Below are 26,810 nucleotides of genomic sequence, written 5' to 3' on the forward strand. Positions count from 1 at the left end.
GTATTAATGGATAAATATGGATAGTGACGGACAGTGATTTACAAACTCACTTTGAGACAATAATAAATACTCCATGAAGGGTAAACTTTAAACAGAATTAAATAAATAAGATTAGACATTTAACTCACAGTCAAAGACACAGGTGGTGGTGTCAGGATGCTCCACAGTCTCATCATGATGACGTTACAACAATAATTAATGAGTTTAACTGCACAGTGTGCATGAGGATTTTTAATTAAAGCGATGATGTAAAACAGGAAACTGATCCAGAGTAGAAGATAAACTACAGCTGGGAAATGAATCCTAAACAATATGAATATTTCTACATTTGTTACAGATTTTTCTGAACTTTTGGTTTAGAATTGTTTTAAAATAACACCAGACAAATGTCTATATTTTATCTTTCTTGATGCAGGTGAATGATAACCTTCAATCATGAACCTGTAAAACAGACATCATTTAAACGTTTAATGAAATCAAGGTCTTTAAAAAAGTGTCTGGAGTCACTTCAGCAGCAGGGATCCTCAGGGGAAAGAAAACATCAGACCTTCAGATTAAAAACTTTAATGTTTATTTAGTCAGTAAAACAGAATCGCAACATAAATTCAAACGTTTGTCAAAAGACTTTAAAATGCAACAAATGGTCTAAAGAAGCTTTGAGTTCACACCAGAGAAGTTGTTCAGAAAACGTACGACAGGCGACATCTTCAGTAATAAATAAAAATCAAAACAGAGAAAAGGCTGAGAGGTGAACGGTTTGGAAAAATAAGTCATAAATAAGAGCAAAGTTATCGACTCATCGGGAAACCTGACGATCCTTTTCACTTCAGCAAAAGTTTGGACGGAGAGTTTAAAACATTATTTTTCATCGTATCAGGAGGATCTGGGATCAAAATGCAACAAAACAATCGAATAAAGATCTAAAAGTAAAAACACAATATCTGTCACAGCTGTTAAACTGCAGTGAGAAACACATTTGATTTAACAGCTGCAGCCTGAATGTTATTAACAGCAACATATAGGAGAGGAATCAAATGTGACATATCATTTTAAAACAGCAAATTCTATCATAAGAAAACTTCTTCAAAGGTATTAGCACATTTTCTAATTAAACAAATTCAGGGACAAGTGGTGGATAAAGCTCTATCTCAATACTGCAGAGTTAAATACTTTGTTTCGGATATAAGTCATGCATCTACTTTTTAAAAACTCTAAAATGTTTGCAATAAAACGGATTCAAATATTCAGAGGGAAAGTTTCTCATTCTTCAAATTTTCTCATGACTGAACAATCCATTATTAATGACTGATTATAATCAAAGATGCATCATGTGTTCATCATGTTAGGCCTCGGCCTCATGTAGGCCGGTTTATGTTAAAACTGGAGTTGTCTTCCTCCCTTTTAAAAAACGCACTGTTACTGCTGTCATGAGCACGCCAAGTCTAAAACGATGTAAAAACAAAAAAACCCTCTAACAACATTTATTATCAGTAAGGTTGGGAATCTTTGGGTGTCTCATAATTCAATTGGAGGCTATCAGGAGTGAAACACAGTGTGTACGTACAGACTCATTCACTGTTTCCAGAGGATCCAAAAGTTCAACATCAACTGAGAGAAAATCAATATTGAGTCGATCTGTGATTTGTAAATAAAGTAATAAAACAAACAGTAATAAAACAAACACAGAGCATCTTTAAGACATGCTTTAAAGAGCTGTTTTTAAAGGTAGAGATAGTGTTTGTTAACCTATGAGGACGTTCATTTTTAAAGCAGGGTAAATACAAAGTGAATACAGTTACAGATCGTTTGTGTTGAGTGTGTGTATGAAACATTTCTTTTTTCCCAACTCTGACACTAATTGTTCCCTCATCGCTCCGAAAATTGAAATTTCTCTTTTAGAAACCAGATAAAACCGACGGAGCTCATGATTAAACAAGATGGAAACTCAGACTGAACGTTGTGACGCTCTGGATCCACCAGAGTGCTGATTTCAGCTGATAAGATGTTACCAGTTCACCCAGAAGAGTGTTAACAGAGGACCAGAACTCCTACATGATGTGTGTGTGTGTGTGTGTGTGTGTGTGTGTGTGTGTGTGTGTGTGTGTGTGTGTGTGTGTGTGTGTGTGTGTGTGTGTGTGTGTGGGAAGATGAGGAAAGGCAATAAGAGGAAAAGAAAGCTGCTGTTTGATCTGTTCCTGGTCGTCAGTTCAGATGGAGTGAAACAGGAAAGGTGGAGAGGAGTTATTGGACTTTCCTTTTCCTCGAGCGGTATCGTCTCCTGCGCTGCTTGTACAGGTGTCTGAAGTTGATGAAGAGTCCTGCAGAGCAGAGGGAACCTCAGTCAGTGTTATAATACAGCCTAACACTACAGACAAGCACTAATGAAGAGTCTGCACAGCACTAAAAAAAGATGCCAAAAGCAGGCTTGTGATAGGCAAAGGAAAAAAAAAGTATGAAAATAGAGAGAGTGCAGAACAGGGTGATGTATCACCAACAGTTTAGTAACAAATATTCATTGAATTCTCCACAAGCATGTTTGCAAGAAATGATAAAAACTCTCTGAAATCAGTGCTTTTAAAAATGGAGTCCCGGGCAGCCCCGCGGTTAAGTTCCACTCATGTAGTACTGTAGTCTTTAAAGCGAGTGACCGGGTTCTAGTCCATTCACGGCTCTTTTCCCACTTCCTCTCCCACTTTCCTACTCTAACCATTGTCCTATCATATCAAAGGCAACAGCCCAAAAATAAATCTGTAAAAGGCAAAAAAAAAACAATGAGTCCCCATTCAGGTCATCCCACTTTTTTAAAAACAGTGAAAATCACCTTTACATCTATGTTTGCACATTGTTTCTCTCCAGATACTTTAAAATGCACAGCACTGTATATTTAAAGAAGCACATCTAGAGAGTGTGTCTGCGGATGTCTCACCCAGGAACATGAGGATCAGGTAGAGCTGCAGGGTGTATGAGAAGCTTAAGGAGCTACCCAGCATGGCGGGGAGAGGGAAGCTGAACAGACGAGTCTCATCGAAGATTGGCAGAGACTGGATCACTGCCACCGCTGGAAACACAGTGTTACACATTGTAAGCCACAACCTTCATAAACTGCAGTTACTCCAACCTTTTCTCTCTGTTAACAAACCGCTCACAAACCTTCAGCCAGAACCCCGAGCGGGTACAGCGGGATCCAGAGGCTGTATCTGAGCCACGTCAACAGCTTCCAGTCCGTGCCCATACAGGCCAGCATGTAGAACGGGTATCTGATGTAGAGAGAGAGAGAGAGAGAGAGAGAGCGGGCGTTACAGTAGACGACGACACGCTGTGTGTTCACCAGAAAGAGGGGGAGGAAGGAGACGTGAGCTCACCTGAAGATCTCGATGGTGCTCCACAGGTAGAACACAAAGAAGACCACAGGTTTGTTCTGCATGTCCTCCAGACTGCCGAAGATTACGAACAGAATGACGTTCCTCCCTGCTACCTGCAGAAACACAGGACAAACAACAAAACACCACTCGGTGTGAAATTCCACAAAAGTGCTCAAAACGTGAGTTCAGCTCAGAGCGTATTATTGGGACATTGTTTTCTATTCCTGCAGTTTCTTGAACAAAATGTGTTTGCCCATAAAGACTCATTTATTGAATAAGTCTTTTGATCTGTTGCATATATTTTTGTGAGTAGCATCTGAGACATTCTCAGCAGGTAATCAGAGAGAGAGAGAGACGTGTGCTGGTACAATCATTGTTAAATATAGTGATTGTTGTGCAACGTTTCATGTGCATTTTTTAAGATTCAGTTTTTGGGACTTTTTATGCCTCCATCAGAGAGACAGGACAGAGCTGGTAACCAGGAAGAAAGAAGGCGGGGAACAACATGCGCCAAAGGGCACAGGTTGGATCCAAAACCACGGTTTTCTGCCTAGAGGAACACAGCCTCTGTGCGCCGGGCATGCAAATCAACCACTAGGCCACTGGCACCCAGTCAGAAGGCTACTTGAGAGATTGTGTAACTTCAGTCTTGATCCTTTCTAATGCTTTCAAGACAGTAAAATGGAGAAAAACGTTGCGGTCATGTTCCTAAAACACATGAAATATGAACTAGTGGCAGCAGCAGATGAATGGCCATGGTTTCAGAATGATATGTTTAAAGGAGCAATATGTAACTCTGACCCCTAGTGTTTAAAATGGGTACTGCAGTCCAAATTGAAAACGTTGTAGAGATCTGTCTCCCCCCGCCCCCCCTCCTCTCTAGAGTCGATGTTCATGCAGGTCACCATGTGGTGGACACTGAAGCTTCAGTGTTTATCCAGCTCTGCATCGGTCTGTAAACCTTTCTGTGTTCTAACCTCTCTCCATTTTTCAAAAGTATCTCCAATATTGATCCTAGTTTGCGCACGTTTCTGCTCGTGGAGCTTATTAGAAACATGCAGAGGCTTTTTAGGTCGGGTACAATCACTTCTATCTGAACCAGTTCTCTCGTCCGCTTTCTTCGCACCTTTAACATATAAGAGTAGGGTCTCGTCAGTGTTGAGATGTTACACTGGAGTTACACTCTCTGTTTGAAATCAAATCAGAGGTGACGGTCTCTCCTGTGTTACCTGTATCATAGAAGGGAAAAATCCCGTCTTGACCAGACCCAGTAAGGGATTGATGACCTCGAGCACGGCCATCATCTGACAGAAATACATCATATCAGCCGTGGTGTGGAAGGTATCATAGAAGGAGTCTGTGGAGAGAGACAGAAACAAAGCGACCTCATTAAACAGTTACATGAGCCACCATCTATAATCCTCATCATTTGCAAAACAAATCCCTGCTGTGTAGTCGTGTTCCTGTTTCTATTCAAATGAGCTCATCGGTGAAAAGCTCCACACAAACAAAAACACAGACCTCCTGTTTGTTTTTTATACTGCACAGTGGCACTAATTGTGTTTGTCTCCTTTCTGTTTTTGTGTTCATTATCAAGCAGTAATTCATTATTTAGTCCATAAAATTCAAAAGCTATTAGTGAGTACAAATGGTTTAGTTCTCTTTTCATTTGGTTCTTTTGCAGCCTGCCAATTCGGCGTTTTGTTTGCACTTTTAAAAACAGTCGTGTGATGTCTTTAAAAAAAAAAGCATGAGAACTATTTCTCTGACAAAAGATGGATAAAAAAATGAACCGCAATGATTTCCCTTCAAAGCTGCTTTAATGTCTCTGAAATGAAATGAGAGGAAATATAACCTTAAATCTGTATTACAACTCTAACACACACAAAGTCAAACTTAGAATTTATAGCTTTGGCCTTCTGTTATCTTGTGATCCATTTGGGAACATCATCAGCCCTTTTTCAGACTTGACATTTCAAGCCGTGATATTTACGCCCCTGTGACATTTCGCCTTCAGTCTGAATGTCTCAGAGGCGTAATTGGGGGACAAAGTAATTCCCACTCTGTGCCGTCTTCAGAGTAACGGCTGAGCTTACTTACGGCACACTTTAAATACAAACTTCCTCCTCTGTCTTCGACCCGTCAAACACACAGTCGATGTGTGCTACTTTTTTTGCGCACTGAGGGACGTTTAATCGTTTTGGAGTCTCTTCATGTTTTATCTTTTTTTAAAAGTGATCTGTGCAACCTGAACTGTGTTTGTTGATTTCCTCTTTGGACTTTCTTCTAAGAATGATCTGCTGCGATCCCAGAACTCAGCAGGCAATTTAGTGAAACAACTGAAGTTAAGCTGCACTCAGAAGAGTCCCTGTACTTTTCTGACCTCCATCAGTCAGAAGAGGAGAGGGACCCTTAGATCACAGGACCTTTTCTTACTGACTGTTCCAAAAGTCCGAACTGAAGTGGGGAAAAAGGCGTTTCAGTTTTTCTGCTCCCTTTAGTTGGAATGAGTTACAAAAAAAAGCTGAAACTTAACAAGCTGCTCTCATTGGATGCTTTGAAGAGGATGTTAAACGACTTGTCTGAAGATGATTTCCCTGATGTGTCTTTTAATGTCTAATTATGTAAGTTTTAAGTTTTCACAGCAGACTCTTAATAATCAGCTCTAACCAAATGTCTGCACTGTTGTTGGTTTAATCTTTGCCTCACACGTTCTCCTCACTGATGATGTAGATTTGGTCTTAAATTAAAAGAAAAACATGTCAGACTTGTTGCCAGTGGGGGCTGATATAACTGGAGTTTATTAGAGACCCTGGTTCCTTCAGAGGTTCATCATTATCTTTAATTATAGTTCATAACTCTCCTTCCCTCTGTGAATAACGCTGTCTCTAAACAGTCAGCTGACAGTGTTGTGTTTTCCTTCGACAAACCTTGTCCAAGAATGAAAAGTCGAACAGTCATGTTGACAAAGATCCAGGAAAATCCCAAGAACTGCACCAGGTTGTACATGAACAAGTATCCTTTCTTTAACCCGAGGTAGGCTGAGGAGACAGAACGAATCACTGGATTAGTGGACATCGATGGAATGAATGTGTTTATAACATTCATGACATATCTCTAGTTAGAAACGTTTCTGAGAGAGAGGCTGAGTGTGACTCACGGTCTTTACGGACTCTGGACTCCACACTGATCCTGTTGATCTTCTCCTCCTCCTGAGAGAAAACACAACATCACACTCAGCATCACTTTACTATATAACCTGCTACGTTCACCTCTTTTAATCATGTAAACAAAATAATCCACACTCTTTCATAAACCCATCCAGTCCTTTTTTTTGTGGTAAGTCTTACAACACAGAGGAAAATGCTCCGTTTCAAATTTGCTCTCCTTGTGATGTCACAGTGGGATTCTGGTAAAAAAAAAAAAAAATCCCTCCCCTCCCCTGATATCTCCACCCATTGACTCCACCTCCAGCCTAGAACAAAACTTTTGCGCAGGTCCGCCATTTTTATTCTCGCTACAGAGGAGTGATGTCTACCAGGAAAACTCAGGGGGGGCTCATTGCATTTAAAGAGACACACACACCAAAACGGAGCGTTCTGAGAGAGCTGGTTTATACAGGGTCACAAACCTCCTCTGGTGCTTGATTCATGTTATATTTAAGCCAAAGCGCAGCACAGATGTTTCATTTAGACCACAGGGGACTGTTTGAAACGGTGGAGAAGGAGGATAATATGTCCTCTTTAAAATGTATCTAACCAGGAGAAACCTTAATGGGATTAAGAGCATTATCTTCAAAACCTGATTTTGACCATCTGGAGTTGATGACACTGAAATAATTTATAGCTTTATAGTTTTTTTTTGTTTGTTTGGAGGTGGGGCGCCAGTATCCTAGTGGTTGGTGCTCTTGCCCCCCTTGCACTACGTCCCTGATTTCCGACTCTATTCACTGTCCTATCTCTACAATAAAAGCATAAAAAAGCCCAACATGAGCTCACCTACTGCTCTGGATCCATAAATATAGATATATAAAATTAAAGACTGATTTCAGTAATCCTTGCAACATTTTTTATTGATGATTCAAAGACTTGAGTCTTGAAAACTTGTCTTCAGAACGATCTCCATTGAGGACCGAGCTGGCTACAATCAGAGCAAGTCAGAAACATGAGCAGTGGATCTGGACGTCTTGACTCTAAACCAGAAAGAAGTTTCCCCTCTCACCTCAAAGTCAGTATTTCCTGGCTCCTGACATGATGTGACTTTGTTGTGTTATGAGTGGGAGAGGCTAACATTAACAACTCAGAGCAGGATATAGCTGTCAGCCAGCTGATTTGTGATTAAAGGAAACCTGTCCTATGAGCTCTGCCAGAACACAACCACAAATGCAAAGTTTTGTGGGCTGGCTGTACAACATGAAGCATGAGGAAAGCATGTTGTTAAAAATGGCTTCACCACGACTTCCTCTTTCAGATTATAGATAAAAACATAAAACCTGTCTCCTTCTTATCGTCGTTTATACGCCTGATATTTGTGTGTTAACTGTAAAAAAAAAAAAAAGCCAGTCCTGTTTACTGCCTCTTCTATGTGGATGTGTTTAGTTTATTCGTTTTTTTTTCACGTTCCTCCTACCTTAGCCTGAAGCTCCATCTCTGCGTCAGACTCGTCCAGCCAGCGGTCGAAGTCTGGAGCCAGAAACAGAGGCTTCCTCTCTTGCAGCGTGAGCCGGTCCCACCAGCGCTCCTCCTGCTTCCTGATCTTTATGTCCACCAGACGCTGCGTGGACTTATGGCTGATCTGAAAACACACAGATCAGCCTTCTTTACTGACACACACATAGAGCAGAGACATCATGTGACGAGCTGTTGTGAGAATAAAGTTTCTTCTTCTGTGTCTTTCATCCAAGAAGACTGTGACTCGTCCTTTAATCCACTACTTTAACGACCTTAGATGGTTAAAGGATAAATTACTGTCATATGTAAAATTAATGATTTATCTTTTAACTTTAGACTTTAAAGGTAACATATTATGAAAAATACACTTCACCATGTTTCTCTAACACTTATTTGTGTCCCTAGTCTGTCTACAAACCCCCCAATGGTGAGAAAAGCCCATCCTCTCAGTCTTTCTCCTGCTCCACTTTTCAGAAAATGTGTGCTGAAACAGGTCGTTTTGGAGATTTTCCCTTCATGACATCACAAAGAGTTGACACTACAATCCTTTAAAAAAAAATACTTTTAAGGTTTATTTTTGTGCCATTTTTTTAGAGACAGGACAGTGGATAGAGTCAGATATCTGGGAGAGAGAGAATTTGGAGTAACTGCAGGAAAGGAGCCCCAGGTCGGAATTGAACCCGGGCCGTCCGCTTGGAGAACTAGAGCCTCCGTACATGGGGTACGCTCACTAACCACTACAACCCTTTTTTTAATTTTCTACCTAATCTTTTGCATTTCTTTGTACATTTATGTATTATGGAATTCTTGTTGCACCCTTCATCTAAATATTGCAAAAACTAAAAAAAATAGCACTCGTCCTTGTTTTCATGTTCCCTCGTTTGAATTTAATTTGAAGAACTGAATGAAATCTTTTTTTCTTTTTGTATAAGGGCTGGTATGATCATAAAGTGTATTTCAGCACTAATGCCATAATGAACCCAACCAGACATCAAAGCTCTTTTCTTAAGTCACACTTTGAAAACTGCCTCATCATGCGTCGTAGTTCAGGTGTGGAATAGAAACCTGCAGCGTTGATCCTCTGATATAAACTCCCTGATAATAATGTGACCACATATGCAGGGTCGTGCTGTACTACATAATTAAGACACAGCGCCTTCTTTAATTAGACTCTTTTCTTGCTGGTACACTCACTGAAGTGACGCATTATCTTCAACACTGAGGATTTGTCATCTAACCAGCCGGGGAGAGATGTATGATATTATCCATTGAGCAAAACCTTCATTGTTTTACTGGTGGAAGATGATTAAAACTAAACATAGAATCTGGAAGGAATTTATTGCAATGGTTTTTTAAATGCTATGATTTGGTTTTGAATATTTATTTATATCTCTGATGACACCTGAACAACATGTCACTGCAAGGATAATAAAATAAGAGCGTCAGTAGCTCCGTCTTTAGGGATTTAAGTTGGGAACCGGAGGGTCACCAGTTCAGTCCCGGTATGGACCAAAATATGGAAGTTGGTGTCCTTGAGCAAAGCACTGAACTGTGTGTGTAATTCGGGACTATGTATGTAAGAAGCATGTCTCTCAATAATAGAGTGTAAAACCAGAAAGTATGAAGTAAGTCAAATAAAAAACAGGGCTTATAGAAGGTATTTCTACAAAAGCAACAGACAGGTAAGACTCTGTGTGGAAATAAATATCACTAACTGTTGATATTGATCATTATTAAAATTAAGAAAAAAAACACAAGAATATTATTACTGGTTTTAATATTCATGTATAAAAATGGATCAGTACCTCGGGTCTAACAGGTTGAAGGAACTCCAAACTGAACTCGTACTCATTGTCTCCTTTAGCTCCGTGACCCTGAGCTGTGGGACAAAAACAAGACAAAACGTTTTAGAACGTAACGATGTCAGGTTTCACATTAAGAGTTTTATGAAGAATCAAACTTCATCCATAAGCATATTGATCAATTAGATCAGGGATGGGCAACTTTGGTCACAGCAAGGGGCCACAGTCATTTAATACTCACTGCCAGGGGGCCAAATTGTATACGGAAACGATTACAGTCAATTATGTCTCAAATTTAACTCAACATATAGCAGTGATCACATTTTATTATGGACATATTTCTGGTTTTCATGATTTCATGGCATATTTAGTCATCATGTTTCCAATTAATTGATATGTAAAAATTGACCTGAGGGCCACGTTAAGGGTTGATGGGGGCCGCAAGATGCCCACCCCTGAATTACATGATTGAAAGGATGTTAATAACCGTCTATTTTAAAGATCTATTAAAGGTAAGTAATTTAAAAGCACAGGTGTAAAAACATTTCCTGGTCCCAGCTTCTTTACTGTAATGATGTTTTTCTGACAGTGAAGGGAGAGACTTCACATTTTGGATTGTTGGTTGTTAAAAAAAGAAGCAAATAAAACTAAACACTTGAGACTCTGGGAAACCTAACGCACAGATGAATCCACTATGAAAACAGTCATCACATCACAACAGAACTATAAAGTGAAAGTTTGTCAAACAAATCACACGGTGTAAAAATAACAGGTAAATGCGACTGATCACTCGACTTTTAACAGATCATGACAACATTCACCTCTCAACTCACCTCTGAACTGAAGAGTGTTGTTCTCCTGCAGGCTGATTTCCAGATTCTGAAAACACACAAGCAACCGTCAAACCCAGCCCGACACTGACACACCCAAACACAAATCTAAATATGAAATCAGATGATAATCCATGTTAGAGCCCGAATATCGGCCGACATTATCTTATCCAGTGACTATCAGTATCGGCTAACTTTGTCACAGATATGTGCCAATATTACTAGATTAATTCACCAGTCAAATAGCATTTCATTTGAGTTTCATTGTGTTACACTAGCAGTTGTCTGTCACCAGCAGAGGGCGCTATATGGATTTAACCAGCATCATCACCATAGACTGTAAAAATAAACAGCTACAGTGCGCGCCCACTGATCATCACTCTGCAGAGTATGAAGCTGTGATGCACTCATGCTCAGTTACTTTCCAGTTCAGTCACCTTCTTGTCTTCATTATCTTTTCCACACGTGTGTTTGATAACTGCATTTGATTTGGATCAATTCAATAAATATGTGTATCTAAGTCTATCATACATGAGATGAGATGAGATGAGATTCAACTTCATTGTCATTACACATATACAAGTATAGAGTAACGAAATGAGGTTTGGCATCTCACCAGAAGTGCAAATAAGCAGAAAGTGCAAGAGTCTGTGCTATGTACAGTAATTACAAAATGTACAGATGTAGACTAAAAAAAGTGAATTATTAGGTATATATGGCTGGATTAATGGGATGCTATAAATATAAATAAATGCTATAAATATAAGTGTATTTTTAGGATTATAATATACAGATTAAGGTGCAGTGAGCATGCTATACTAATAATATACAGATTATATAGCATGCAGTGAGCATGCTATACTACATGTATAATACATGTGGCACTAACTATTTCATTTGCATTGCACTCTCTTCTCCTCGTTGGTTAACGGGCCTAACATCATGACAGGTGTTCTTCTTTCTGCCCGTTCAGTAATCATGAAACCATTCTCCTACCAGGCTGAACAAGATCCAGGGCGACCATTAAAGGTCATGCATCTTTAATAAGACGTTTGTCTGACAGATGCAGCACGAGGATGGGCTTAAACTGAACATGTCCAGGAGGAGAAGAACCGGTATTTCATGTTGCTTAATGCAAACAAGCAGCCAGCAAAAAAAAAAAGGATAAAAGCAAGTCAGTTAAAGAGACCCCAAACTGAAGTCATTCTTAGTACAGGTTGTGATTGCCTGACTTTAATAATCAACATATTAGAGTATTGTGGATAGATCTGCTCATGTCAACTAATGTAAGATGCTTTCATCAGCAAGAAACATCAAAGTATTTTGGTGGTTGTATAACTGATGGAAACACACTGCTGCTGTCATCATCAGCTGTTACTCTGCACTTATTGAGAAGCCATTCAGACAGCTAGTATCACACAGGGTTAATAAAAACAACTAACCTATAAAACGAGTTTTTTTTTCTCAATTGTCTAGTTCCTGAAAAGATTTTGATCGTTATCCTTCATGTTTATTTTGTTCCAGTTCATCTTGAATAAATTTTTTTTATGGCTTGTGGTACGCTTGTCAAGATTTGTGACACAGTCTTATCGATACCATAAGCAAAACAATCTCCATTATTTAAGCTTTGAAAAAAAACTAGTCATATTTCTAATAAAGAGAGAGCGTTGTAGAAATTGCACAAATAGGACAACTGAATTGAGCAGGAGTTTCAGTGCATTTTCTGGTGATTGAAATTAATAAATTACCCAACACTGGATTCCTAGGATTTGTATTTTTTTGTTTAAGCTCAGTCAATCAATCAAGCTTTATCTACATATCACCTTTCATACAAATGAAGTGCAATTTAAAGTGTTTTTACAGCGATTTAAAACAAGAACAGACGTAAAATAACGACTAAACATGAATTTAAGAGTAAGAGACTCATGCACACCAAATAGCAATAACAATGTAAACAAAACAATAAAAAGAAAGAATTAAAAAAAAAGAATAAGAAAGAGGCTGGTTACATTTTATTTTTAAATTTAGAATAAAGAGTATCTTTGTTTATAATAATCATGTGTCATAACGACTGAGGAGCAGGCTAGTTGCTGCTTTAAAGGTCAAAATAAACATTTTAAATATAATATTGAGCGATGCAGGACAGGCAGTCAATCCAGATTAACCATTAATGAAACAGCAAATATTAACTAAGCTGCTATTTTAACAACTACGACTCTGAGAAGATAAAGTTTATGAGCATTTAAAGGTTTTAGTTGTCGAGCAGTGTGTGTAAGTTCAGGCTGAAAGAAGAAGCCGGTTGTTCGGATGCTGCAGACGGTTCCTACCTTCGCATCGCTCAGCTCCACCCGGAGATAAAGCTCTGCGTGCCGCTGAGCCCAGTGCACATGAGGGGTGAGGGTCTGCATCGTTACACCGTCTCTCTTATCATATCTTCATGCCAGAAAACAAAGAAAGAAATCTACTGAAAATGATGAGAGGGGATCCTCATCTGACACTGTGTCAACCCCCCATTACACACACACACACACACAACACAAGAGGATAACAGACCACATGATGCAGCTTACTTCCGGGGGGAGGGGCTCTCACAGTCTCGGACCACACTGTAAAAAATACTCTGTTATATATATATATAAAAAAAAAAGCAAATACACTGACAATGTGGAGTAAAATTATTATGTGAGTATAATAAGGTTTTTTTTTTTTTATTCTATTAAAAGTCAAAGTATAAAATGTTTATGGATGCATTTCTTACTTAACACAATCCTCTTCTTTTGATTTGATCAACAAGAAAGGAAATCAGCCAATCGTACATTAATGGAACTGAAAACAGCTCTTGTTTGATGTTTTTGCTTAAAAAACTTTATAAATAGGGAGGGCCTGTAGCCTAGTGGCCCATGCGTTGACCCCCTGTACGGAGGCCATAGTCCCCCAAACGACCGACCCAGGCTCGAATCCGACCTGTAACTTCCCACTCTCTCTCTCTCCCCGATATCTGACTCTATCCACTGTCCTGTGACTCCTGTCAAAAATACACGTTTGAAAAAAGAACTTCATAAATGATGGTAATACCTGCAACAGATTTCTTTATAATACTAATAGTTATTTTGAATATTATAGCCTACATTGGACCTACATAGGCTGAATACTCGAGGAAGCTTAGCAAAGAACAAAATTTACTTTTCTTTAATAACTTGTAACTACTAATTGTTGCATCGATAATTGCCAGACAGGTAATAACACAATTATGGTCAATAACACACAGTGGACCTGAAGTGCAAAACACAACAACAAATGAGAAAACACAACAACAAATGAGAAAACACACACATGTTTTTACACACACACACACACACACACACACACACACACACACACACACACACATGTTTTTACACACACACACACACACACACATGTTTTTACACACACACACACACACACACACACACACACACACATGTTTTTACACACACACACACACACACACATGTTTTTACACACACACACACACACACACACACACATGTTTTTACACACACACACACGTTTTTACACACACACACACACACACACACACACACACATGTTTTTACACACACATGTTTTTACACACACACACACACATGTTTTTACACACACACACACATGTTTTTACACACACATGTTTTTACACACACACACACACATGTTTTTACACACACACACACACATGTTTTTACATACACACATGTTTTTACACACACATGTTTTTACACACACACACACATGTTTTTACATACACACATGTTTTTACACACACATGTTTTTACACACACACACACATGTTTTTACACACACACACACATGTTTTTACACACACATGTTTTTACACACACACACACACATGTTTTTACACACACACATGTTTTTACACACACACACACATGTTTTTACACACACGTGTTATTATTTTTTTATTTGCACAGTATGTAAAAAAAAAAAACATATTAAACAAATAAGAAAATAGACAACATTCAGTTCAGGAAGAGGCAGAAAACTCAAAGAGCTTCGGTATTGCAACTGTATTGTTTGTAAGAAAATTATGAAGCACATTTTCACCCGAACTGATTAAAAGAGTGAGTCCTGATTAACATGACTCCATAAAAGCCTAAAAAAACATTTTTTTAGCAGAGGTCTTTGAATGCATCACGAACATAACGTCCTAGCGGGGCGCCCCCCCTGCTCGTCACTACATGTTTTGGACCCGAAAGGACTTTTAACGACATTAAATACACGTCAAGAAGCTCCTTTAACAATACCTCAACCGAGCTCTTCATCTTTACCTTCATGGTTTTTATTTTTCTGTTGCTAAAGCGGAGCTAGCAGTAGCATTAACTCACCATGGTAACGCCTCCTCGGTGTTGCCTCTGGGCTCGGGGTCAAAGTTCAACAGGGTGACAGTTAGGTTAGTTTGTGAAAGTCCGCCTGGTGAAAGGTTATTACCCGGCTACGAATAACCCGACACCTTGGTTTGCATTCACTGCAGCTCGCCGGGACAACAACAACAACAACATCACCGCTACCGCTAAGTTTGTTGTGATTTTGTTTAAAAGGAAACCAAAAAAATGAGTCCGAGCGGAGAATCAACCGAGGAAACCTCCAAATCTTCAGTTTCCACACAGGGTAACGCCTTAGACCAACGACAGAGGATGAAAATTATCAACGTCGTTTACGTCATCGCTGCTCTGGATATCACATGGATGTTTTTGCAGTTTTCTGTAACCCCTGTAAGTATTTCTGTTATGTCAGAGCAGGAAGCTGAGATTTCCGTGCCTGCCTTGAATGTGCACGCATAGACGGAAGCCGCACATTATGAAGCAGTAAAGTCAACACCTTTAAACCTTTATAGTATAAATGTTTCCCGTGGTGACAGATTGTGTTTATTGTGCATTCATTGCGGACTTAAGAGTGATCATTTGCATTGTATGACACTTGGAGATAAATATCCTTTTCCTTAGCTGCGATAACATCTTATGTTTACTGCAAAAACTCCCTCAACCTTTCATGTAAAAAGTTAGAGACATAATATCACCAAAGTCCAGCTTTAAAAACGTTAAAGAAGCCAAACCTAAGTATAGACGATGTATCAGAACAAATCAGAACATTGCAAATAAATGTACTTTATCAATCCGTAAAGTGTTCATAAATAGCCTACTGTTAGATTGGCTTATGTCATTGTTATGTAACATATTCAATGGTGGAGGACACATTTAATAATCTTTCACTGAGTTTATAAGTTGCCTGCTTATAACACTCTGGGGAAATACTCCAGGCATTTATTTTAAAAAAAAGAAATCAGTAAAAGTGTATCACTATGCAGAGACAAATATTAGTAAAGAATCAAAAAAACAGAGAAAATCCCTTAAAATAGTTTATTTAAATATATTAAATCATCGACTGATCATGCAACCATGCAGGATTTGATCGTGGTAGTCTGGTTGAGGTGGAGCTCGAGTCTAAGCTTGTTAAAAGTAATGATTACCTTTTTATTGGGGATTAATCTGCCGCTTAATGTCTTCATTACTTGACTGACTTTAAAGTTGATTAAAAAAAATGACAGCGCAAACCTCTAAAATGTTACAAAAAATGTAAAATTATGTAAACATTTGTTTCTCTCCTGAGAAGCCAGAACCAATTAATTTATTTATATGGGCTCGTAAACAACAAGGGAGTACCTTAAGTGTGACATGTAGGTGATACTTATATATGCTCCTAAATGTTGACCTCCATCAGGCCAGATCTGTCCCCTGAGCCGCTGTTCTAAATGAGGTGATGGTAACGTGATTTCAGAGTTCCTTTACAAATGTGCAGATTCACGTGGATAGCTTTTTGATGTTCTAAACTTGTGTGACTTGTATCACCTTTGGACCAGAAGCTGCTGGGACTGCGGCAGAAATGTATTTAAGAGACGTGGTAATGCATTATAATAAAGAGACACACACCTGTAACCTGTAAACCATAGTGCAATAAACACAGAACAACCATTCATATGGTTAATTCATATATAATATTAACACAGCATCTGCACACTTTAACCTGAAGTTGACATAAAAGTCTGAAGGGAAACGTCACAGTGATCGTGTTTAAAATATGTTTCTGCCCCTAAATGCCTTCACCACTACAAACATCACTCCCCCCCCCCCACCTCCCCTTCTCAAATACGGCTTAAAGTGATGTTTATCAAGGACAAACTGGAAACACTTTAAAATAACGCCGTGTCTGAACAACATGAAGGCAGCTGATGTAATGCTGTTCCTTTAGAACAAGGAGAGATAATTGTAATGTAAAGGATGTGTTTTTCCTGACACAGGATAATATTCCTGAAAGCCCACAGGATGTCAACATTTGAAATCTTTTTCAGAATTATCCTGCATCCTAGTTGTACAAAGATTAAGCCTATAAAGTCCACAAACAACATTTCTGTGACTTTATGGAATAAAAAAAAGTGCTATTAAAGTCCTCCATACGAGTTTAACTGTAAGTTTAAGTTAGGGAAGTGAAAGTCAGTAGATGTACTTTAAACACCTTTCAGACTTTTTTCTCCAGATTTTTTATGCTGTAAAATCGTGTTAACCAACGAATGACTCCGAGCCGGGTATTTTGACATGAATAAAACTGTCTCTGGAGTAAATTTTAAAGATGTATTTTCATGATGTTGCTCTATAGTATTTGGCAAAGAAACTCGGCTTCGACACCTTGTGGTTTGGTTATTTACAAACCATGGTAGGTGTAATTCAGCTGTTCGGGGGACCAATGTTTGGAAGGTGAGTACAAAAAACTACTTGCAACATAATGAAGTATCTTTGTCTCTTTATGAATCAAATCCAACCTGCACCGTCGTCTGGAAGAAAACTTGTGGTTTCTGATTTTTTTTTTAATCTTCTTTTTGGGACAGGTTTGCAGATCTATTCGGAGCACGAGTCGCCCTGTCTTTGGCGTGTTCTTCAACAGTTGTTTTCTTTCTGCTGCTGGCCGTAGCAAACCACCCCGCCATGCTGTTCATCCACAAAATCCCCACAGTCTTCATGCACGTCCTGCCTTGTAAGCAGCACACATATGATCCTCCTTTTCAACCAGTGTAAATATGTCTCAGAGCTCCTCAAAACATGTCTATGAAGTTTCTTGTTCTAAATCCACTCTGATCCTGTATTTGATCATGTCTATAAACCCCTCTATTTCAGCCCTGCTCAGAACAGGCTGTTTCTGTGTCTGTACCTTTAAATGTAAATGAGCTGTGTCTGACCACGCCCCCTCTCTGGAAGGGCTCGGGTGTCTCGGGCTTTCTCACTCCATGCTCTATTGTTTACGGTGAGAAGGCAGACTCAGCGGGCAGAACAAACACCTAGCTGTGGGAGTGTCACCCACCTGGGGGAGGAGTTACTGCCCTTTGTGATGTCATGAAGGGAAAATCTCCAAACGGCCTGTTTGAGCACACATTTTCTGAAAAGTGGAGCAGGCATAAGACGGAGAGGATGGACTTTTCTCATAATTGGGGGGTTTGTAGACGGACTAGAGACACATATTAGTGTTAGAGGAACACAGTAAAGTGTAGTTTACATAATATTTTACCTTTAATGTAAAATCCTCTTCCCTATTTTAAACTCCCAAACCCAAAATCACTGTTTTTAGAGATACATCATGTGTTGGCATGAATGTAATCATATATCTCTTCTTTTGCTGCATTTGTCTCTAAACTAAAGCTGCAAGACAGAAGAGTATCAGGAGAGCATATCATTAGATATTTTAGGGTTAAAATCATGAAAGTTGGGTCGGGGGGAGGAGGGGGGGGAGCTTTTATACTCAAACGATGACGACTTATTTCTAAAACAGATTTTTAGAAGCATTCTTTGTCTTGAATCATATCTTTATTTGTATTTTTGATCTGTTTACCACTTCTCTATATTACCTAAAGGCTGGGCTAACACTCAGCTCAAATACATTTTCATCAGTTATTTCTAAAAATGTTTGCTGTGTATGTATTCATAATCCCTCTCCTCTCTGCAGCTTCTCAGATGGTGGTCGCTGATCTCTCAGAACCTGAAAAACGTGCCGATGCTTTATCCAAACTCGGTCTGTGTTTTGGGATCGGGATGGTGGCGGGCTCCACGTTGGGCGGCCATCTTAACACTCGCTACGGGTGAGTTTCATTCACAACAATGATGCCATTACATAAATCCGAAAACAAGAAATCTGCAAGTGAAAGGAATTACATACCATAAATAACAGAAAATATGAAAGTGGAGGTAAAAAAAAAAGATGAAAGAAAAGAAACTCTGAACTTAATCAAAGTCATATTTGAAATGAATGATTTTTTTTCTTCATTTGTTATAATTTAAATACTTTGTTTAAGACAAAAACTTGAACTTTGATTGAAATGTGACTCTTCATTTCAATCCAATTTTTCAATGTAACAAATGCTTCGGCCTGGAGCGATCGCCATTAAGATTCAATATGCCGCCCAGATGTGAGAGCCGTTTCTATGGTAACGGGCATCATGAGTTTTGTGTGGGCGATGTTGTTTCTGTTGAAAAAAATATATAAATCATACTTTCTTTAGAATCAGACACTCCTCCTGTAATGCTTATGTTGGTGTTAAGTGGAAAAACAGTAAATTACAGTGACTGTAAATAAAGATGGAGACAAGTTATCTTAGTGACCCTATAATGTCTTGTTTTTATGAGCCTAAATGTTATTTGTCCAGTTGTTATGTTGTGTCTTGACTGATTTCAGCTGCAGTGGATGAATAAAGTATCTCTATCTGTGTACAACAGTTGTTCCTCCCCCCCTGACTCTGCTCACCTTTCTGATCCCCAGGGAGACGTTTACTGCATGTTTTGGTGCCGCAGGAAGTACCTTCAGTTTACTGTTGGTTTTAAAGTTCATCCCAAAATCCACCAAAGTTCAAGCTCCAGGAACCAACACAGAGGGTAAGACACACTTCCCTCTGCCACACCTGATGTTCCTTACAGCGTTAAGGGAACCTGGATACAAGATGTGTTCAGTGACAGCTTTAAGTTTGTCATGACTGCTAATCCAGGCACGCAGCGTGCGATGACAGGCTGATCTAAAACCTGATCTTATTTGAGTCGCACAACTGATTTTACGAGCGTTATTAGTCGTGCGGTCAGTGTACAGTTTGGCATCGATCTCGTGCGTGCGTGCGTGCGTGCGTGCGTGCGTGCGTGCGTGCGTGCGTGCGTGCGTGCGTGCGTGCGTGCGTGCGTGCGTGCGTGAGCGAGACGGTTAGTGATGATGTCAACATTGAGCCCTGAATATGACAAAAATGAAATTGCATTTAAACCGGACGTTGCATGGAGACACCTCACAGTTAATGGCGGCTTGTCAACTTCAGGTAATTTGTCTGATTAGTAAATTGTTTGCCAGTTTCTTAAAATAGTTTCCATGACAACATGATTCCTAGGTCTGTGTGAGGTAATAGAATGCTCCGGTGCGGAATGTTTTTGCTCGTTCTGGAATGAGATGACTTCACAGCAGCGTTCACAAGAACATAAAACAAACAGCCTACTCTACATGTCGTGTTTTGATTCCTGGTGTTAGACACACAACAGAAAACATGACCAGCTTTCAGAGAAAGACAGTCGACCTCGATGAAAAGCAGCAGCTCACGGCAAGCTCCAGGTCATCGTGTCACGGGGATGACTGGCTCTCAAACCTCTCTGACGCTCAGTGGGAATTTCTCACACTCGTGAAAAACGAGGCCACTGTGGAGGAAAACCAAATCGAGAAGAAAGTTGAGTCCATAATGAAAGACGGGAACAAGAGCAAAGATCACGAGAGAAAGCAAGTAATTTACCTCAAACAGGAAATGTCTGTGATGTACAAAAAGTCCAGACTCCAAGAATTAGATCTAAGGTGGGGGCAAGAGCAGAAAGAGGCCCTTCAGGAAGAGCTGGAGTGCGTAAAGAAGGAGCTACAGTCGATGAAACAGGCGGCAGGCGACCAGAGGACCCAGCAGCACTGTCTGAAGGATCAACTGGACAAGGTCATGAAAGAGAGAGACGGCCTGAATGTCAAGTTACTGGAGTGCAAAGGTGACTGCTCTGAGCTGCGTGACAAAATGACAGACCAGCAATCAGTCCTGAAGAGTAAAGAAAGTCAATGTCAAGAGCAGATGAAGCAAATCCATTTCCTGAAGCTGGAGAATAAGAAGCTGAAGAAGGAGAGGGACATGAAACACACCGAGGCTGAATACAAGAGGCAGGAGCTCCGGAGGTGTGAGGAGACGCTCCAAATACAGATGGGGATGCCAAAAAAGATCGTCATACTCAAAGGAAAAACTCACACATGGTTCACCAGAAACCACAGCAAAGACATGACTGTCCGGGACAACGAGTCCTTACAGAAAGAGCTGTGCAGGAGGAATAAGGAGCTTACCGCCGCCACCGAAGAGCTGAGGAAGACGCAGCAGCGGTGTCAGGACATGAAGCAGAGTCTGACTCATGTTTCAGTGCAGCTGCAGCAGTGCAAGGCTCAGTTCAGAGAGCAGAATAAAAAGCTCACGGCCATGACCGCGGAGAGGAACATGTACAGGAGTGAGCTGGAAGAGCAGAGGGCGGAGTCAGCCGACGTCATGAAGCAGCTCCGGCGAGAGAAGCTGAAGACTAAAGTGTCAAAGAAGACAAAAAAAGCTGAGCTGTCGCCGGGAGAAAAATCCAGCCAGTCTCACCCCACACCAGTATCCATCAGTGCCCAGCTGCAGAGCGCTCTTTGGGTGATCCCAGCAAAAATAAATAAATAAATAAAGCTTCAAGAAAGTAGAGAAACTGTGTTCATTGAAGCTATTTTGAGGAAATATCTTGGAAAAATAACAGAAGAGCTGTGAAATGAGAGAAATATTAAAGAGCCTCGAGTGGACTCTTCTATAATCCAGGTGTTCGCCTCAGGACCAGTTTTAAAACAGCATCATTAATAATACTATACACTGTTTTCTTTGCATGTTGTTGAGTTTTATGTATTTTTTTTAAATGTTAAATGGACTTGAGCTTGTAGAGTGCTTTTCCAGTCTTGGTTATGGTCACACCTACACATTCTCATACTGATGGTTGAGGCTGCTATGCTAAGTGACCATCAGAGGTAACTTAGGAGACGATCGACTCTACCTACTGAGCCCCATCTTTATTTCAAAGGCCCATCAAGGGACGGGCATTGCAAATTAGCTTAGCCTATAAATGCTACAGTGTATGGAAACAGTTAAATTGCTCCATACTGAATCAAATGAATACATAATTCTAACTCATTTTCATCACTTTGCTTTGTAAAGGTTAAACCTCGGGCGGGGGCGTTGTGATTTATAAATTATCTTTAAAAAAAATTGGGTGACAAGTTAAAAAAGTTGTTATTTTACAAGTGATTCGTTATTAACGGTTACATCATAAAAATGAAATGGTCTGATGTTGACATTTATTACTAAGAGCAAAGAATCTTATTGTGACTTTGTTAAAATGGTAAGTTAATTTATAGAGCAGCCTTCATACACAGAGCAACTCAAAGTGCTTTAAATGGTTAAAAAAAACATAGAGCATTAACATCAACAGCAAAAATAAGACAATTTAATACCAAATATATTAAAAATTTCAGCCCAACAATCCTTCTTTTTACCTTCTTTAGGTTGTTGAATTTAAACAACACACCTGCGTCGTTCTTTTTCTTCTCTTTCGATTTCTAACAAGCAAAACATAAGAAATGCTTCTTTTTTGATTTCTAAGGTTTATGTTTGGGCTTTTTATGCCTTTATTTTAGAGAGTCAGAAATCAGAGAGAGAGTGGGGAATGACATGCAGAAGGAGCCAGAGATCGGATTTGGACCTGGGCCGCCCGCTTAGAGGACTCTAGCCTCCGCACATGGGGCGTGCACACTAACCACTCAGCTACCAGCGCCCCAGAAATGCTCTTTTAAGTCAACTCGTCAGGTCTTATGTGTCTGTGTAGGGCCTCAAACCACAAAGGTTCATTCGGAATAACCTCTTATTGAGTCTTAAAAAAGACAATTTAAATTAAGATCACTGTATTTAATCACTTACAAACCTGTGACATGTTTTCATTTTCTTGCACAGGATGCTCAAAAATGACTTAAGTCCTGCCGTTCACATTTCAGACAGGAGTAGAATATCAGTTTTCTGCGAACATATTTTTATTATATTTAACTTTTCAAGGGTTAAATTCAAGAAGAGCTTTTAAAGCAGCTCTCTTTAAAAAAAAATGCCGCTGACCTTGACCTTTGTCAGGCGTGACAAAGCTCCATGTTCCAACCCTCACCTGTATTCATGAGCTTCAGGAAGTGACTGAATTATTGAGATCTCGGATACAAACGGCAGAAATGAGTTTCCTCTGACGGCTTAGAGAGAGGCTGAAGAGCTTGAAGATTCTCCCCAACAAAGGAGACCCGTCCATTCTAGCTGTGGTTTCTATATTTTTAGTAATATGTTTTATTTCTTACCTTCTCTCTTCGTTAAACATGATGTAACTATAAGGTCTTTTCTTTGTCTCCAACTTTGCTGCAGGCGGGAATAAAAACAAGTCTGTGTTCAGTGTGGGCGAGATCACCAGACTGATGAAGTTTCCTCGTGTGACGCCCACTTTTCTGGTGAAGATAATCGTAGGCCTGCCATCAGGTGAGAACTAAGAGTTACAACTTCTTCCGAGAGTCTTCATTTCACACAGTGCATCCATCTGCCTCCCGACCTGATGTATTCCACATCCTTTCAATTCATCTTATAATCACTTGTATCTGTTTTAATTATCGATTGAAGATGCATTAGATTAATTAAAGGAAGAATGTGCAACATTTTTCACATAAATAAAGAATAAATCTGTAAACGCTCTCTGAGTCATGACTGTCTACAATGAGGGAGAAGCTCGAGTCCCATTGGCTGTGTTGTTGTCAGAGCCGTGTTTACATGTACGAGACGGCCGGCTCCTACCCTTTTGTATAAAAGCTGTTTTAGTCAAGGACTAGAAAGAAGAAGAAAATCATACTCACTGCTTATTTCAATGTCACATAAGCTTTTTTAGATCACGGTCATTCCATGTAACTGTACCAATGTGAAGCTACGAGCTAACATTAGCCCGCTAACATGGCAATGCAGGCCACAGGCAATTGTCACACAAGCCAATGACAATTTTGTCCGTCGTCACTTGCTTGACTCCTTCATGCAAATGTGAGCGGAGACGGGTTGGAGGTGTGCTGCTGGAGGAGAAGAGCGGAGGCTTCAGAGTAGAGGAGGTGTGACCAAACAACAGTTTGTTTTGGTTTCATGCTTATGGTAAAGGGACGATATCTACTGGATCAAAAAGTCACACATTCTTCCTTTAAAACAATATTATTAAAGTCATTCTGTATAGATGTGATTGAAACATAAGCCAAACTGCTCTCAGTAGAGACCGGCTCAGTCTAGATTCTTAACATGAAATCTTTAATGTGAACCCTCTTCATCTCTAAACTTCTTCCTAAGGTATTTTCCAGGTGATGTTCTCCATCATTGCTCTGGAGTTCTTTAAGCTGGAGCCTCAGCAGAATGGTTATCTGATGGCTTATTTTGGCATAGTCCAAATGGTAAGTGTATGAAGATCGACTGGTTTTAGTGCTTCATGTTTTAGCCTCTGAGTTGATGACAGACTGTGGACATATTTAATCAAATCTGGATACCCGTTTAGGTCATTCAGGGAGGCGTGATCGGCCGGCTCACAGCGAGCTACTCCGATAACTCGCTGCTGCTTCTGTCCATCGGAGTTTCTTCGTTTGTTGGACTGGCTCAGGTACTTTTAAACACACACACACACAAACACATCAGAGCGAATGTGTGAGTCACTTTTCATGATCTCTGAAGAACACTTTTGGTTTCAGTTCAACGAAACAATTCAATCAATCTGCACAGAGCTTTTTTTATGTGTGTCCATCTCTCCTCATCACTCACTTCTATCTGCCTTTGCAGGTTTGTATCCTTCAATATGTGTATTTTTCTAACTGTACGTACGTCTGCACATACGTACTTGTTTGATGATGACTGAGTGGTGCCAGGATTGCATTATGAATGATCCGCTCTGCCTCTTTTGCTTCATGCATAAAAATTAAAAACACTGCTTGGATTACAAACAAATGAAAACTAGCAACCTTCAGACACCATAAACTCCCGTCTTTACTTACAGATCCTGATCTCATATTTAGATATCTGTTTACAGGAAGTGATGAGGGAAAGAAGATGGAGTCGGACAGGTTCAGGGATTTATTTATTATGTGAGGATGCATAATGTTGAGTCCACAGTTTACTGCAAATGGGATCGAAAAACATGCATGCAGGTAGCGTTACATGTTCCTGGTTACATGTGAAAGTAAGAAGAAAAGGCAAACTTAGCTCTTAAAAAGTGGCGGTTTACTGGAGGAAGGGTCTGTTAAAAATACACAAAAGATGTGTATTTATAAGAGTGGGTCGGGAAAGTCTGAAGAAAACTTGGGAATGGATGGAAAATGTAAATACAGAGGCCTGCAAAGTAGCAATATGGCAGATTTTATGAATTGATTTATTTCTTCTTCTCTCTGCAGGCCTACATGCAGAACGTGTTCCAGTTCTGTATCATCGTCCTCCCCATGATGTTTTCTCTCAGCGTGTTTAGCGTCATCACAGACAGCATCCTCACAAAGAGCGTACCGTCCTCTGATACAGGTGAGGTCATGCTGCTCTGCTGCACAGACAAATACATGAGAAACACTAAACTAAACTAAACTGCAGTTTCATCCCTGGATTTGATTGGATTCATCTGCTTAAGGTTGCTTTAAAGAACAGGGGGTCGATAATAATAAAATAAAAAGTTTGTAATGAACCCCTCTTTGCTTTTGTACACAGGCACGATGATGGGACTGTGTGCGTCCGTCCAGTCTCTGCTCCGCACAGTCGGGCCGACTGTTGGCGGCTTCCTTTATGTGAACTACGGCATTTCATCGATAGGCTTAATCCAGTTTTTTGTGAATATCGTCGTGTTTGTGTTCATGCTTCAGCGTCACCTCAGGAAGTCAACAGAGCATCGGGAATGAGAGTTCCTCTCATCGTCTCTGGTAAAGATGTAAAGCAGGGTTTGATTTTAGGAACAATTATATCTACAGCTGTTTGTATTTAAAATATTCTGCCTCAGTAGTTTGTAAAAACACAAGGTGGAGTCATTTCACTCTTTTTTTTTTTACCATTGTTGAATCGGTGCTGGTGCAGGACCAATCCACTAGATGGCAGCAGATCCTACAGTTGACCTCAGTTTATTTTCAGGTGTTTCACTTCCAGAGTGTGACTGACACTGAGATTAAATTAAACAAAATCAAAAGGTGGACCAATCAATGCCACTCTTTATCTTGTGTTATATCAGAGCTTTTTAAAATTTGTAATCAAAGTTTATTTTTTGTATTTTTACATCGTCTTCATTAAACCTTTTTAATGATGAGCTGCTGCTTCGATGGAAAATGTTTGTGTGTCCAATTTCATTTCACTTCATTTGAGAGAATAAAACATGATACTAGAAAAAAACAACATAAAAACATGATAACTTCATAAATGACATAATGATAAGTCTCCCTAGTGCTGCGTTTGGCAGATTTCCTTAATAGAGACAGTTCCCCTCGAAACATCAAGGATTTAGTTATGGGCTCATAGGAGTAAAATTGTGCAGGATTTCCATGACAGAAGTGGTCATACACAAACTGAAATATAGGAATATTACTTTTGTGAGTCTCAACTTCATTTGTTGCCCTGACTCACAGAGCACCCACCATAGCCCAGGACCTCTCTCACCCACTCTATCCACTCTTTTATTTTCTGCCATCGGGTCAGAGATACAGAACTCTGACCTGGAAGAGGGCACGCTTCAAAAAGAGCTTTGTCCCCTCAACGATTGAAGCCCTAAAGAAGCTTCCACGCTGACTGGCCCCTTCTTTGCTATGTGTTTTCTACCTGCTGTTATATGTTTTTTGTTCTTCATGTTTACCAACCGTGCAAAGCTGTGAGAACAAATTTCCCCCTGGGGCACAATAAAGTATTGTGTTGTTTCTGTTCATACACCTGCAGAAACCAGTACCATCAGAAAACTATCATTGATTGCA

General features: G+C 39.8%; 2 protein-coding genes across 3 annotated transcripts; one reads left to right on the top strand and one right to left on the bottom strand.

The window, feature by feature from the left end:
• Window positions 1-548: 548 nt before the first annotated feature.
• LOC109988628 (very-long-chain (3R)-3-hydroxyacyl-CoA dehydratase) lies at window positions 549-15,189 on the bottom strand. Of its 2 annotated transcripts, XM_029278517.2 has the most exons (13): window positions 15,050-15,188; window positions 13,235-13,270; window positions 12,992-13,097; window positions 10,668-10,713; window positions 9,838-9,911; window positions 7,992-8,156; window positions 6,523-6,574; window positions 6,293-6,403; window positions 4,592-4,719; window positions 3,363-3,475; window positions 3,151-3,257; window positions 2,927-3,058; window positions 549-2,318 (listed from the first exon to the last, which is right to left on the bottom strand). In XM_029278517.2, exons 3-13 carry the CDS (start codon window positions 13,070-13,072, stop codon window positions 2,242-2,244), a joined length of 1,086 nt encoding a protein of 361 aa, XP_029134350.1. In that variant the 5' UTR covers window positions 13,073-13,097; window positions 13,235-13,270; window positions 15,050-15,188; the 3' UTR covers window positions 549-2,241. The 2 variants fall into 2 exon arrangements, with proteins under 2 accessions (XP_029134350.1, XP_020495836.1); XM_020640180.3 differs by lacking the exon at window positions 13,235-13,270 and having other exon boundaries at window positions 15,050-15,189.
• An 85-nt stretch (window positions 15,190-15,274) lies between these two features.
• On the top strand, window positions 15,275-26,155 carry slc22a18 (solute carrier family 22 member 18). Its single transcript, XM_020640177.3, has 10 exons — window positions 15,275-15,436; window positions 17,376-17,473; window positions 17,605-17,750; window positions 18,714-18,846; window positions 19,524-19,636; window positions 23,230-23,340; window positions 24,181-24,281; window positions 24,383-24,484; window positions 25,269-25,389; window positions 25,570-26,155. Exons 1-10 carry the CDS (start codon window positions 15,275-15,277, stop codon window positions 25,755-25,757), a joined length of 1,275 nt encoding a protein of 424 aa, XP_020495833.1. The 3' UTR covers window positions 25,758-26,155.
• Window positions 26,156-26,810: the final 655 nt, after the last annotated feature.

This window comes from Labrus bergylta, chromosome 3, assembly GCF_963930695.1.
Source record: "Labrus bergylta chromosome 3, fLabBer1.1, whole genome shotgun sequence".
Lineage (NCBI taxonomy): Eukaryota > Metazoa > Chordata > Actinopteri > Labriformes > Labridae > Labrus > Labrus bergylta.